Source organism: Bos grunniens, chromosome 22 (assembly GCF_055505025.1).
Source record: "Bos grunniens cultivar Pamir isolate PY7600 chromosome 22, Bosgru_T2T1.0, whole genome shotgun sequence".
NCBI classification, from domain to species: Eukaryota; Metazoa; Chordata; class Mammalia; order Artiodactyla; family Bovidae; genus Bos; species Bos grunniens.
The window spans coordinates 30,964,384-30,976,408 of record NC_141186.1 but is presented as its reverse complement, the minus strand read 5'-3'; the positions used below and the strand labels follow the sequence as shown (position 1 = coordinate 30,976,408).

At 41.3% G+C, this 12,025-nt stretch overlaps 1 protein-coding gene across 50 annotated transcripts in view; it reads right to left on the bottom strand.

Annotated features, from left to right (window-relative positions):
* Window positions 1-12,025, bottom strand: part of FOXP1 (forkhead box P1) — a 721,956-nt gene that overhangs the window by 74,520 nt on the left and 635,411 nt on the right. For all 50 annotated transcript variants that reach the window (XR_015151275.1, XR_015151276.1, XM_086366737.1 and 47 more), the window contains one exon: window positions 8,748-8,952. Coding sequence is in view for 48 of the 50 variants with exons in the window: in XM_086366737.1 (XP_086222863.1) it covers window positions 8,748-8,952 (205 nt within the window). In the remaining 2 variants the exon portion in view is untranslated. The remainder of the gene's footprint in view (window positions 1-8,747; window positions 8,953-12,025) is intronic.

Sequence of the window (12,025 nt, the reverse complement as noted above, 5' to 3'; positions counted from 1 at the left end):
GTTATTTTTGAGTACACAGAAAAAGGAAAATTACAGTTAGGAGAATTCTCTGGCTAGCGTATCTGTTGCTCAATTCCCGAAATAGTTTCCCAGAGGAACGGTTATCTGCTTTATTCACAAAGGCAGAAATGACAAGCTGGAGCACATATTAACAGTTTCCCTTTGTGAGCTTCCACTACTGTTTTAATGAGGAGAGTATACTTGATAATATACTTAGGCCCTGACTGATCACAGAGCGGGGTGGGGGCGGGATAAAGAAAGTGGGGACAGCTCGACATGCCCGACCTGCTCATTTGCATCGCCCAGCCGGCCAGGCCACACAGCGCTGCCTCCCTGGAAAGAGCTGAGCGCCAGGCTGCCAGGTGGCCCTGGCGCAAAGCAGCGTCTTGGTGAACCTTGAAAAAGGGCGAGCCTTGCTTTCAAGTCTCCTTCACAGATTCTTGCTCACTGGGCCCCAACACCAGCTGGCTTAAAAACCTCCCTGGTGGGCCAGGGGTTAAGACTTCACCCTCCAAGGCAGGGTGTGCACATTCTATCCCTGGTTGGGAAGCTAAGATCCCACATGTCTTGCAGCCAAAAAATCAAAACATAAAACAGAAGCAATATTGTAACAAATGCAATACAGACTTAAAAAATGGTCCCCATCACACACACAAACAAAATCTTTAAGTTACAAAATGCAAACCAAAACAAACAGAAAAAAACAAAACACTGGACTCTTGGTTGTCATTTAAGCAAGAACCCCCACTAGGAGTTTTCCAAGCCACATGGTCTTCTGTCCACCCTTGGTCTCCCTTTCTACTTGCAGATGGATCCATATGCACCAAAGAAAAGTTTCTATTCATTTAATCCAAGTGGTAAAGAGTGAATTTCAACCAGCCGTTTTTACAGGTAAAAAGACAAACCTAGTGCAACAGGCTATGCACCAGAGCCACCCGAAGGCGAGTCCGCACCCCTTCCTGCTGGACGGTTCCCTTTGCACCCCTGGTGTGGAGTGAATGCTAAGAAAGCTAATGCATGTCAGGTGCTTCCACACAAGTGCAAGCAACTATGAAACAGCTGAGAGCCAACCAAGGCACCAGGTGAAAAAAACCTCTTATCAGCAAGAACAGCTCATCAGAAAACAATGACTAACTTCCACAGTGAGAGAAAACAGGGGTTCAAAATTGATTTTGTGTGAGAAACCTGGCATGTTGGACAGAAACTGCCCACGGTTGAGATTCATATTATGCCATCGCCCAAAGGAAAAAAAAAATTAAAAATCAACTGAATCTCAGAGAAACTTATAAAACAAACCTGACTCTCCAGACCCATGATGTCATTTTATGGGAAAGTATGTATCATTTAAACACAATAAATAGAAAAAAGGTTCTAATGATGGTGTGTTAGGGTAAAAGGTATTTTATTGAGATAAGACACAACAGCCATTTGAAAATAATGGCTGAGTGTTTTTCTTTTCATCACCCCACAAAGTGAATAGTTAAGAAAATCCATAAACCAGTCTCCCAGGATGTGCCACAATGTTAAAGGTTTTCTCTCCTTGTCCTTCCTGAATGTGTGGAATGACAGGAGATGACACAGCATCAGGCTACACCACCCTAAGAAAAGTTTTCCTTCTATTTCTAAAACCCAGGAACAACTGGTTTCAAGCAGAGAGACAAAATGATCGCAGTTCTTCTAAATGTGACGGTCGCCAAACACCCAGCAGTGCTTTGGTGCACAAAAAAGTTAATAAGTTCCCAGGAGCTTCTTTCGGACATAAGCAGGGCCAGTTTTGCCTTAAACAGGCAGATAGACATGGTACGGCTGATGCTGCCAAGAGCTGGCTCTGGAGCAGAAAGCAGTGCCTCTAATTTAGGCCTCAGCAGACAGCTGCACCCTTGCCTCTTTCTCGTCCCTTACCACACCTGACAGGACATGCTCAGCCTGCTTTCTACAGTCTCCACTGCTTGTCACCTGTGTCCTTGTCACCCCTGCCTTCCGTCTGTGCAAAAAGATTTGGTAGGGGAGAAGAATGGGCTGTAGAGAAAGATGGGGGACTTCTCTCTAATTACTGCCCAATAGACAGGCTGGTCCCAGGCTACCATCTTGGAAGGTTATGGCCTGACCCTGATCCCCAAACTGTATCCCCCGGAGGCTGTAACCCAGAGTCTGGGGTGCAGTTCAGGTGGCTCTGATGAGCAGCCCACCCGGGAACCAGCAGAATGTGGCTGCCACTGGGAGGACCTGAGACTTGGTGACACCCTAGTTCCAGTTCCTACCTGGTCCCTAACTAGCTGTGTGACTCATGCGAGTTATACATTCCCAACAACATCATCTGTACAAGAGGACAGTAACCCACAGGGCTATTGTGAGGGTAAAATGGGAAAAATCAAGATCAAAGCCTTTGTCAAGTCCTTTATGCACTGTGACGGGCACAAAGTAATACCCAATAAATGACAGCTGCCTGAGCATCACCATCATATGCTAGTTTCTGATTCTTTCTAGCAGTAGCAGTATCTGTACTCTCTTGGCTCATACAAGAATGGCAAGCCACTCGTTAAGTGGACTGAAGATGTCTGGGAGAGTCATCAAAATCTGGATGAAAAACTGTCCTTTCCAGCAGTGTCAAAACCCAGGTCAACTGAGCATGCTACCTACGCTGTTTCTCAAACCTGAATGGGCATGTCAAGGACTGCATTTGACCCTGGGACTGGGTGAAAATGCAGACCCTGACTCAGGAGGGCCAGGATAGGGCCTGAGACCCTGCATTTCTAATGAGCTCCCACATGATACCAAAGTTGCAGGTCTACAGCCTCTGAGTAGTAAGAATTTAGGGCTTTTGTTGTTGTTTGCTGTTCTTTAGTCACTTACATGTGTCTGACTCTTTTGTGACCCATGGGCTGTGGCCCACCAGGCTCCTCTGTCCGTGGGATTCTCCAGGCAAGAATACCGGAGTGGGTTGCCATTTCCTTCTCTAGGGGATCTTCCTGACCCAGGAATCAAACCCTGCATCTCCTACATTGGCAGGTGATTATTTACCAAGGAACCACCAGGGAAGCCTAAGAATTTAGGGTAGGTATGACAAAGAAACTCCCGTACCCCATCTCACACCAGTGGAATCCAAATCTTCAGGCCTAGGAAGATGTATGCTTTAACAAACACCTGTAACATTATCATCGGGAAATCTGAGAAACGCTGGTTCAATGGGTAATGTTGGAGTTGGCCAGCTTTTTCTGTAAATGGCCAGATGGTAAATATTTCACTCTTGGTGGGCCATATGCTTTTTGCTGTGACTACTCAAGCCGGCCATTGTAGTGTGTGAAAACAGCCACGGACTACATATCAATGAACAAGCCTCACTGTTCCAATAAAACTTTATTTACAAAATAAGCAGCTGGCCAGATTTGGCTGGTAGGTCATAAATCGCTGACCTCTGTAATATCAGATGCCTCAAGACACATGGGCAAAAAGTAGCCTAACACTTCTGAAGACAATTTGGGACAATCTGACTGCAGATTCACCAAGACAATCTAATGAGGAGGGAAGATCTGGAGCTACTAGTTTGTTTAAGTGCTTCAAATCAAACGAAATATGAAAGAAATTACTTGATTTTCAAAGTACTAAAAAAAAAAAAAGTCGACATGAGGAAGAGCTATTCAGAGTCATGGGAGCTAGAGCTTACTGTTTAAATGTCTGGCTCCAGAGGCCCTAAATATGAATATGAAAATATGCAAAAAGTTAAAGGCTTGTGTAACCGGAAGAGTTCTGAAAGCAAGCTTCTAGAATGTTAGCGAGGAAACCAAGAGCACAACTATTTATTCATCATCAGAGAATTTAGTTTAAAAAAAAAAAAAGAAAAGAGAAACGAAACACCAGGCATGTCTACAATTCAGAGTTCCTTGCCTTTTGAAAACAGAGGGGCCAGTCAACATAAATGTTATTGTTATATAGTCAGATCCACGGCAATATGTCAAAAGGCCACAAATCGAAAACAGAGACTTTGTATCAAGCGAAAGTGTCTGGAAGTCCATGAGCCAAGCAAAAACCTTCAGGGGCTATTTGAAGGTGGCTGCCAGCTGAGAAGCGTGGAAACTGCGAGCAACTGAAATACACGGGGCTGTGTCAATGAATGAGAAGGAAAAGGAAGGTATCTCCTGAGGACAGAAGGCAGGTCAGGCCTCAGAAAGAGAGAGGTTCCTCGACCTGGGTCACCTGAGGCTGTGACAGCAGCTTCAATCACAGAAGAGGCTGCACAACCCAGGATCTCTCAGGAGTTTAAAGAAACGTTTCACCGAACGTTTAAGGAAACCCTGGAACAAATATTTAGAAGGGCTATGCATCTGAGACATATTCGAGTTATAAAACATCTACTAATGGTGGTTGAACTAAAAGCAAAAAGCTGGGAAGGATCAGAGAGAAGGGCCATCTCTGATACGGACTACAGAAGGACAGCTGAAGCAGAATAGAGACCAGATGATGTTCAATGAGGAAGCCCAAGATTTATAAGGCAGGAAGGAAAGTCAGGATACAGTTAAAGAAGAGCGCGCCTTGTTTCACATTTGCCTGTGTGCAAATCCTGCATGGGGTCCATTTTTGCTCTTTATGTGCTGTTTCAGACTGTAAATGATTTATATTTTGCAAATCCTCCCTACCTGCCCTCCCTTTAAGAGAAGCCCAGGAACTGCTTGTCTACCTTACACAGGAAACTCTGGGATTTCCCTTTAAATATACTGATGTGCACACAAAAGGTAAGCCAATACACTGTTGAAGTGAATTTAAATCCAACTTAAAATTTCCTTTAGGAGCACTGACTTTAACTTATCATAATTAAGTATTCATTTCTGTGCTGAATGGAATCTCTTAAGTCCAGTTTTACAAACTAAAAGAGAGCCTTGAATCTGCGTCTCAACTATGAGACTAACCAGTTCTATGACCCTAGGTCACTTATTTAATCTTAATGAATCAACTTCCTCATCTGGAAAATGGGTATAACAAACCCTGCTGCTTCCCAGTGGTCACGTGGCTAAAATGAGACATCACTCCAAAGGCAAGAGTTTAGCCAGTTGCTTGGCACAGGGACAAAAAAGATTAAATGTGAGTTTTCTTCCCCTTCCCTAGCGCATCATAATATAATGTGATATTTAGAATTTTAATTCAGGCAATTACTTAAGTAGTAATTGCTATTTGTATTTACATAGCTGCTTTGATCCAGGAAGCTCAAAGGGCTTTACTAAATTTAGCATTTTAATAAATGTTTCATTTGCATGGCGTTGATTTTGTTTACCCACACCAAAACTCGCGATTTCTTAAAGTGAGATAGTCAGACGGTTGAGAAAAACGAGATAATATCTTTGTGTTTACAGGTATCCCAGGTCGAAGTTTTGTCTATTTACCAAAGAAGTCAGGACGCCCTGGTCCTGCGGAATGAAATGACAGTAAGAGGATGTGCCTGCCTTGCTCTGCAGCTGTTTAGATCCTGCCTGAACTTCATCCCCACCACACTTCTCTCAGGCCTGACAACACAGGTATGTCTACTGCACCAATGAATTTATATATATATAATCAGCACAATAAACATTATTGAATTCTCGGAAGAAAATCAAAGCACGGAGTGCAGTGCCTGTGCTGAATTCTAATGATGCGGAAGGTCCGTGATTGCACTGGGACAGGATCTTAACAAGCCTTGATTTGAGCGCTGGCATCCGCCTCACAAATCACATGGGCCGCTCCTCCCCTAATGATGCTGAATATTGATACATGTCTCTACCCCGCACAACAGGGAAGTGGGTTTCTACTGGCAATCTTTACCAAAGTGTGTGTGTGTTTTTTTTTCTTCCCTTCTCTACACTCAAGGGTTTACCCTGAATGATTTAATTATAATTTTCCTTGTGTAAGACAAATTAAAGAGGAGAGTAGGAGTGTCGTGCCAAGCACATTATTTATCTCCTTAACAGATTGCAGCTCACCAAACCCCAGAGCTGCTGCAGCGGTGGCTGCTCATGGGAGCCCGAAGGATGCACGGGGGCAGGCGGCGGGGGGAGGAGCCTTCCACATGGCATGGAAATCCTGACTTTGAAAAGCAAACCACAACTCTCACAATGCTACCTTGGGCCCTATGAATTTCCACACGGAGTACTCCCAACTCCTTTCAGAGAGAATTCTTAAAGCCGGTACCCCAAGACACAGCTCCAGGAGCAGCACTGGGGGTGGGGAATATTATGTAGAAACCAAGGGAGAGCTTCAAATGAGATACATTTCACAAATGCTCCTGGTGAGTAAGGGATGAACTTCTCAAAGGGACTCCTGAGACAAATGACAACTCACTGTGTAAGGGAGATGAATTGTGAGAGGGATAACTTTTATAAAAAACCATTTCCCACTATTTAAATAGCAATATCCCCCATGGGATTTTAAAGTAAACCATCAGATGGTAAAACCATAAAATACTCATTATTAAGTCCTTATACACAAAGCTGAATAATAATTCAATTTGTAGTGATCAGTTCTGTAAGTTTGTAACTTTTTGACTTATCTTTAACTTAAGGTGCTCTGCTCATCTCTCTTATTTGTCACTTTCAGTTAAAATGTGATTAGAATTTGATCCAGTCCAGCCATTTCTAGGAACCTACCACATGATATAAACTCAGAGGTCCCAGAGATTAAGTAGTAGCATATAATTTCATAGTTGCTTCTTCTTTGCATGTACAGTTGGAGAAGTCAGCCTGTTTTTACATCCAGATTAATGCTCAATGAAATCTGAATTCTTTCCTGATCCTTATTCTAATGCTGGCAGGTAGTACAATGAAGATTAAGCCCAACTTTTGTGCAGACACATAAGGACCATAAAACGAGAAATCCAACAAACTTATTCTCCTGGAATTAGACTGTCTCTGAGATCCATTTACTTTCAAATGCACCTTAAGACATGAAAAGGGCTATTCTTCTCTATTTGCCTCCTTGCTAATCTACTACCTGACCCCACGTATATAACCTTTTAGAATGAAACTGAGCACACTGCATCTAAACAGGGAGAAACTTCTATGTCACAGGAAATCTGTGCAGGCGCCACAACAGCCGACGAGATTACAATAAATACTCTAAGTGTATCAGCTGGCGTTTTTCCCTGTATGGCCCCCTTTGCTACCTATGGATAAAGATGTTGCTGTAAATGGACAGCATCAACCTCAGGACACCAAAAGCAAGTAGAGCAAAGGACGACAACCTAGAACCTTTTCTTTAAAAGCTATCTAAGGTCTAGGGTTTTTTTTTTTTTTTTTAATTACAAAGCATTCTAAGACCTTATACAGCAAGAGCTAAGACTGGTCTCCAGACATACAAACCTATCCTCACTGGAAACAAAAAAGTCACATTTGGTCCAATGTTTCCAAACTAATTTTTACTGTCAACCATTCTATTTTTCAAGCTCCTCTAAACCAGTAAGTTAAAAGCAGCTTTTAGTTCTGCTGTGTCTGCCACAGAAACTCCAAAGTGATGTTAGAAGGACAGCTGCAAGCTTTGGCTAAAACATATATAATTTCATCTCCAGAAACCTCTCATGGTGTTTGGGTTTGAACATGATACACACACACCAACACATACATAAATATTCAGGTACTATTTTCTGTGATTATTAAGCTCTACATGGATCAAGCACTGCTGGTATAAAGATATATATCTAATTAAATCAGTGGGCTTCATGTTCAACATTTTAAGAAATATATGAGATTATATGTGTACTTGCTTAAGTGAAGAAGATAATTAAAAAATCTTTCACTTGGTCCCTTTATAAAAAAAAAAAATTTGGTTTTTCTGAATGGAAATGACATTTGCTATCGCCTATGACTTTTAGGGTTTCTTTTCTTCTGTGCATGGACACTCTGCATACGAGCTACGTAGGAAACAGGTTAAAAATACATCAAAAAAAAAAGTTTTATATATGTATTTTCTATTTTGAAAAAGCACTGAATAGTAGTATTGTTTCTGGGTGCTAAGGTATAATAATATGGATTCACAGCTTCCTTTTATTAGCACTGTCTGTTCACATGATGTATTTTGGATCTCTCAAAATACCTCAGCTTCAACTAACATCCAAGTGAAGCTCAGGGCAATTTAAAAATATAAAGTGTTAACTTCCAAACAGGAATACGGAAATTGAGTCAATGCTACCATATAGACCATGACCTGGATAAAGTGGTTCTGTATGCCTGTGTGTGCGTATATGTGGACCCATTCCATCAGTCCATCCTGCAAACCTTCACTGACAGTCTATTGAGAAAAAAAAAAAAAAAAACCTGAACACTTTGGGGACACAACGGTGAAACAGATGGGCCCCCCGCCTTCAGGGAGGGAACTGTAGAGTAGTGTACATTTTATCTTTGCTCAAACTGTAATTCAACACAGCCTACAGTAGACACTGCTATTTCCTTAGAAAGCACGTGAAGACAAGGAAAGCACCTTGTATGCAGTGGACACATGGCAGAAAGAGGAGGCCTGGAAGCCCACCTCATCCAAAAGAGAGATCGAAAGACTGCCTGGGTTCCTAAGCTCAGGTTCCATCTATGTAAGTGCTAATTCCACGTTGAAAAGGTGACAATAATTAGATGCTTCACACCCACACCACATTGAATACATTCTTAAGTAATTATACGCACACTCCAGTCACATGGATCCAATTAGGGATCACCGAGATAGATACGGCGAGGAGAGGCCACCCACCCCTCCGCCTTACAGCCAGCTTCGGACACATCTCAGATTTGCGTTCCTACCTTTCCCTTTTGGGAGTGTGGACTGACAGCTGTCCATTGGTAGAGGCATGTGGGTTCATTATTAAGGAGGTCTTGGAAGGTGCAGAGGAAGAGACACATGTCGTGGTCAGATCCAAACTGCTGTGATTGTTGCCCGTGGTTTCTTCTGTCGTATGAGCACTTGTCACTTCTTTCCAGAGCTGCTGCAGTTCTGTTGGAATCATGCCTGAAACAAACAAATTGGATAATTAAATCAATTAACAGCTAATTCCGTCCTCTTCAAACAGTAATTAAATCAAAGAGTCAGTAAACAAAGCCTAGTGTTAGGGGTTTTTTGGTGCATGCAGTTTTTTTTTCCTTCCCTCTCAACTAAGGCAAATACAGTAGGAAGGAATGGGTCCTCCACCTGAAGTGCCCTCATCACACATAAAAGAATCCCATGAAAAGGATTCAGAACACAGCTATTTTTCGCAAAGACTGTATGCGTCCATCCAAACTGTTGTTTCTAGACCGCTGGGGTTAAAAAAAATGTAGATAGATGTTACTGTATTTTTAGACACAAAGAAGGGCTCAAAATAAATTTGTTCAACTCTACTATTATGACAACATGAACCACAAAATGAATAATTTTTGTGCTTAAGTCTTAAATGATGACAAATAGCTTTGTTATTAAATATAGTTTTTATTAATCACTTTTAGACATAAATTATGAATTCATATCGTCTTCCTGAAATGCTTTTCAACTTTTAACAGTCAAATTGATTATACTATGATTATTTCATTAACACACCTATCTTCCTCATTAATTTTGGTTTCTTGTACCACATGCTTAATTGATGGATGTGTCTACTGAAAAACTGTATAACTTTTTATACAAGTAACACTATTATTACTGTCATTTCTTAGATCCATGCTAATGAACCATTGCAGAATGAAATGAAAACGTGAAAGAAACTTGGAGCAGTAAAGTTCTCTTGCTCTTTAAGGGGGTCACAATGGATGTGAGTCTTGGGCAGGAAGAGTCACCTTGTTTTTTTCCTCCCAAGAAGAGATTCAATCAGTATGTCAATCTCACTATTGTGGGCACGAAGCCTTTATGCTGGCAGCATGCCTCTACAGCCCAGGATTTCCAAATCTGACCTCAAGGCATATTCCAGTGCATACACGCACAGAGGAAACATAGTCTGAATGGCAACTGACAACCACCACCTAGGAGGACAACTTGGAAGAAATCACCACCCCTGACATCACAAGGCAATGCACATTAGAACTGGACGTCTGGATCTCAGTTCATTGTCTCAATGAACTGGAACCGAGCTCTCCTAGCAAGCCTGCCATTTTCTAACTATATAGCAGGAACTGAAACAGGCACGTTTCTGACCAAACCTAAGGTATTGAATTTAAAAAGAAGGCTGTGTGCATTATATTCATTTGAAACACATAATAAAAAATGCCAAGGTCTAAATTTAATTTATTTTTGTCATTTAGAATACAATGGATAGATAATCATCTCAACGTGATCAGCCAAACATCTTTACTTTGCTAAACTGTTAAAGATTTTAATTATGCTAGCATTGGAGAGCACTGGTCTAATGAGGCGATGGACTCCAGAGAATCCGAGTGGTTAAGAACTGTGAAATGAGTCTGATAGGATTTTTTTATATTCACCGTGGATCGTTTGCATATCAAAGAGGAGTAAATTATTGCACAGCAGACCAATAACCTTCCCCGCCTTTCTGAGAGGAGCGTTAACAAAAACAGTTGGTCTCTCCTAACGGTTCTCCAAGAAAATGTTCAAACGCTTGAGTCTCTGCAATTAATATATATTATAAAAGAGGCCTCAAATGATACATTAAGTGGTCAGATATTCTTCGAATGCGTCGACAGCCAAGTCAGTTTTCTTCTTCCTTCATAAAAATCAAATGCCAATTATATTTTGATGGATTTTGTCCCAAATGAGCATTTAGTTATTAGGCATATTCAATTATTACTTGTCCCCTGAAATTAAACCTCGGAGGCAAATTAAACAAAGGGAAAGGTCACCACACAATCCTGTGTCCAGTTCTGCTGCATCTCAGCTATTTTTTTCCAACACCTAGTGAGGTGATGTGCAGGGTGGGTTGGTAGCTAACAGGCCGCCACTGATGTCTGCACACCAGCAATTACCTGGGAAGATGGCTGACCCTCGGATCACTGTTTATTCAATTGAAACAATAGTGAATAGGCTTGTCTGTGGATGATGGCACACTGACATAAAGCCCTACAAGTCAACATCCAGTTTTACTTTCTGGGGAGTAAATACACACAAAAAGAACAAGCCGCCTAGTTTTTCAATTCAAACTAATTGATTTCTGGGTCAAGGTGCATAGGAGGTGGGTTTCTAACCACTGTGTTAACACTTTCCCTCTGATAGAAGCAGCACTTGGAAGCTGTTTCAAAACTAAGCTGTTTATCCAGCAAATAAAGACAAAGAGAAATGCCCTGTTATACTTATTAGGCCCACAATGCACATTAATGTCTCTCTCCTCTCCTTCTAGTCCAATGGGCTAGCAAATCAGTTTCTTCGTCCACAGGGAGAAATGGTAAATAAAATAGTAACTCACTGACTGACAACGAGGTATCCTTCTGGGTCAAATTTCAATGTGATAATTACGGTGAAGAACACTCGCATAAGACTCACAGAAAGGCAGTCAAATCGGTCTCTTCCATCAATGTTACACCTTGTTAGTGATGTTAAACTGTTATTTCAGTGAATAGTATCTACCAAAGGATGCTGTTATTTGACAACCGAGATCTCACGATAGAATTAAGACAGATAAAAGGTAAGCTAGTCACTCATCAGACTAAGGGGACATCAAATGTCCAGAAAGCATGCATTTTTTCCAAAATGGTAGGTAGGAATAATAGTCCCAAGTTAAACAAATCCATTAACAGGTACATCAGCAGACATGCAATTTTCTTCCAACAGTAGTTTATATTTAAAAAAATTAAAAACTCAGAATGATATTAAAAGTATATTTCTTTATGGAATTACAGGTGCTAAGGAAGATGATATGATTAAAGCCATCAGGGGAAAAATAGACATGCTAATAATACAAAACAGGGAGAAGGCCCTCCAACAGCCCTAAAAACATTTTACAAAAAAAAAAAAAAAAAAAGGTCCTTTCGTTTCATAACCTAAAACCTCCAGGGGAAAAAAAAGAGTCTTCAAAATATTACTCTGTCTGTTCCAATACTGTGATATTTACATGCACGTTTAAGGCAACTTAGCCAAGACCGTGCAGGGATGTAAAAGAATC